Source organism: Myodes glareolus, chromosome 12, assembly GCF_982192425.1.
Source record: "Myodes glareolus chromosome 12, mMyoGla1.1, whole genome shotgun sequence".
NCBI classification, from domain to species: Eukaryota; Metazoa; Chordata; class Mammalia; order Rodentia; family Cricetidae; genus Myodes; species Myodes glareolus.
This window is the reverse complement of record NC_142037.1, coordinates 41,996,291-41,999,932: the sequence shown is the minus strand read 5'-3', so window position 1 is coordinate 41,999,932 and position 3,642 is coordinate 41,996,291. Positions and strand designations below refer to the sequence as shown.

The 3,642-nt window shown below is 48.4% G+C and overlaps 1 protein-coding gene across 1 annotated transcript; it reads left to right on the top strand.

Moving 5' to 3' along the window:
* Positions 1-2,557: 2,557 nt before the first annotated feature.
* On the top strand, positions 2,558-3,316 carry LOC148120257 (large ribosomal subunit protein uL16-like). Its single transcript, XM_087912240.1, has one exon. It carries the CDS (start codon positions 2,595-2,597, stop codon positions 3,237-3,239), a length of 645 nt encoding a protein of 214 aa, XP_087768366.1. The 5' UTR covers positions 2,558-2,594; the 3' UTR covers positions 3,240-3,316.
* Positions 3,317-3,642: the final 326 nt, after the last annotated feature.

The following is a 3,642-nucleotide window of genomic DNA, read 5'->3' as shown; positions in this document are numbered from 1 at the left end:
AATGAGAGGGATATTTATTCCTCGAGAGTAAGCCGTGATCCCAGAAAGAATATGTCTTCAAATGAAACATTACTCTTTCTGGTTTCGCTTTTCAAAGACCTCCAAATACTCCATTTGGTTTTCTTCCTTTCTTTTCCTTTTCTGTGAGCTCACTGTCCTTTTGGAAGCTCAGGGGACATCAGATTTCTGCCTGATCTGGGGTCACCAAGAAATGACATCATGCTAAGTGAAAGAAGTGAGCCGCAGCTGGCCACTTCTGGGTGATTCGGTCTCTACGCTGCACTTTTAGACTTGCCCCATTGTTTGTCTTTGTTTTTTTGCTTCTGGGGGTTTTTCTTGGGATAGTGTCACACTCAAGGATTCTTTTCTCAGCCACATTCAGTCCATGTAAGAATCATCAAGTGAGTCCTATCAACCCTCCAGAAGCATTCTTTTGTCTGCTCAGGGGTTCTTTATCTGTGGCATTTTCCTAGCCATTCTTGGAATTCCCATTCCTCAGCTTATGTTACCCAATAAAGCAGTTTCCCCTGAGGGCAGACCTAGTTCAGAAGAGCAGAAGGCACTGGTTTTTTCAGTTTAGTTTCTCTCTTCCTTCTGACAGAAATGTGAAGAGATCCCCCCCACACACACTATTCACTATGAGACCGTAGTTGGGCCCCTGGGGTTAAAACTCACAAAAATGTGATCCCCTATAGAGTCCCTCTGAAGGTGTTTTAAGTGGGGTGTGAGTGTGTGTGTGTGTGTGTGTGTGTGTTATATGAACATGTTTATATAAATGTAGATGAATGCATGCACACATACATGAGGAGGCCAAAGGCTGATATTGGGTCTCTCCCTCAGTTGCCTTCTGCCTATTTTTTAAGGGTTTTTTTCATTGAACCTGGACCTCATGGATTCAGCTTGACCAGATGGCCAATGACCCCTGGGGACCCCTTGGTTCTGAGTCTATAGCACTGGACTGACAAACACACCATATCTGACTTTAACATACGTCTGAGGGTTAAACTCAGGTCCTCATGGTTGCATAGGAAGCACTTACCGCTGGCTAAACCATCTCTCTGTCCCCTACGCTCTCCCAATGTAGGTTTTGTTTGCCTTGGTGTGATTTTTTTTACAGATGCTGGAGGTGGTAGAGATGGTGGAGGTGGTGAAGGAGATGGTGGTGGAGGAGGAGGAAGTGGAGGTGGTGGACATGGTGATGGAGGTGGAGGTGGTGGACATGATGGTGGAGGTGGTGAAGGTGGAGGTGGTGGTGGAGGTGGTGGAGGTGATAGAGGTGGAGGTGGTGGAGGTGGTGGAGGTGATGGAGGTGGAGGTGGTGGAGGTGATGGAGGTGGTGGTGGTGGAGGTAGAGGTGGTGGAGGTGGTGGAGGTGGTGGAGGTGGAGTTGGTGGAGGTGGTGGAGGTGGTGGAGGTGGTGGAGGTGGTGAAGGTGGAGGTGGTGGAGGTGATGGAGGTGGAGGTGGTGGAGGTGGAGTTGGTGGAGGTGGTGGAGGTGGTGGAGGTGGTGGAGGTGGTGGAGGTGGTAAAGGTGGAGGTGGTGGAGGTGATGGAGGTGGAGGTGGTGGAGGTGGTGGAGGTGGTGGAGGTGGTGGAGGTGGTGGAGGTGGTGGAGGTGGAGGTAGAGGTGGAGGTGGTAGCTGTGTTGTTTTGTGGGGAAAGGCAATAAGGAATTATGCTGGCTGGCTGTTTATTGACAAAGGGTCTCATTCTGTAGACCAAGTTAACCTGAATTCATGAGTAACCCAGGCTGGCCTCAAGCTCACAGAAACCCTCCTGCCTCAGCCTCTTGCATGCTGAGATTAGAGAAGACTGAGTTAATGGTAAAAGCCTGTCAGTTTTTACCCTCTGCACCCACAGAGAGCTTTCCCATGAACTGTGCTACCTGAATGACAAAGCAGACCGTGTACGTCTCTCTCAATGCTGGACAGTCTGTGGAGGTGTGCTTGTCATCCGCGATGAGACCAAAGTTCATGAAGGACAAACGATAGATTTTGGCGTCGTTGCCACCTTACAGTGGATATCAAGTAAATATTTACCAATTGAGCAAATACCAAGAGAGTCCTGCCTCCATGACACAGGGCACAGTAAGCTAGCCAGAAATTGCTCCCACTTCCCACGCCCTGTAGAAATGCATTGCCTTCCCCAAGGAAGTGTCTGTGCTCTCAAACTTCTACACCAAGTTAGAATTTTTTCTTTTTCCTTTCAAAGAAGGAAAAGTAATGCTTTGAGAATTTCATACAATTTACTTTGATCACGTTTACCCTCTCCCCTAATCCCTCCCAGATGTACCTCTTGTATCCTCTTAAAAAAAAAAAAAAACCAACAAAACCTCAAGTCCAATCAGTGCAGCTGTATAGTCTCAGATGTGTGACCATCCACTAGAGTATGGTCAACCGACCACAGCCTGCACTTTTAAAGAAGACTGACTCCCTTTGCAGGTGGCTGTCAACTGCCAACAGCTCCTCAGCTCTGGGGGAGACTCTGCACTCGCTGCCCACCTGACTTAGGCTCACAGAGGTCATGTGCATGTTGTTATAAATGCCCTGAGTTCTCTTTTCCTCCAGCGCGCTACCGACGATCCTTTTGTCATCATGGGTCGCCGCCCCGCCCGGTGTTACCGGTATTGTAAAAACAAGCCGTACCCAAAGTCTCGCTTCTGCCAAGGTGTCCCTGATGCTAAAATCCGCATCTTTGACTTGGGGCGGAAGAAGGCAAAAGTTGATGAATTCCCACTTTGTGGCCACATGGTGTCAGATGAATATGAACAACTCTCTTCCGAAGCTCTGGAGGCTGCCCGTATTTGTGCCAACAAGTACATGGTAAAGAGTTGTGGCAAGGATGGCTTTCATATTCGAGTGAGGCTTCACCCTTTTCATGTCATCCGAATCAACAAGATGTTGTCCTGTGCTGGGGCTGACAGGCTCCAGACAGGTATGCGTGGTGCCTTTGGGAAGCCCCAGGGCACAGTGGTCAGGGTTCATATTGGCCAGGTCATCATGTCCATCCGCACTAAGCTGCAGAATAAGGAACATGTGATTGAGGCTCTTCGTAGAGCCAAGTTCAAGTTCCCTGGCCGCCAGAAGATCCACATCTCAAAGAAATGGGGCTTTACTAAGTTTAATGCTGATGAATTTGAAGACATGGTTGCTGAGAAGCAACTGATTCCTGATGGCTGTGGGGTCAAATATATTCCTAATCGTGGTCCCCTGGACAAGTGGCGAGCCCTACACTCCTGAGGGCTTTCTTGGTGCTCTCCTATACCCTACCAAATCATGTTCAGTAATAAATCTCACATCCAGCCTGAAAAAAAAAATGCCCTGAGTTCATCTGTGCAGCTTCCCTGGAGTCTCTGGAAGTCGCCTACTGCCTCTGGCCTCACAGCGTCTCTGCCCCTTCTGCAGTGGTCCCTGAGGTGTGGGAGGAGGGGAGGTGATAGAGACTCAGAGATTACCTATTATATTATTTAGACCGATACGGGATTTGAAGAGGAAACAGTGCACAGTTTCTTATTCTCTGAACCTTGGTTAGTTCTAAGTCTCTGTGCTAATAACGTTTCTCTGAGGAGGGCTGAGAAGCGCCCTAAAATCTATGGGTATAATGATAAAGTCGTTAGACATCAGTGTAAGGCTGTATCCATTA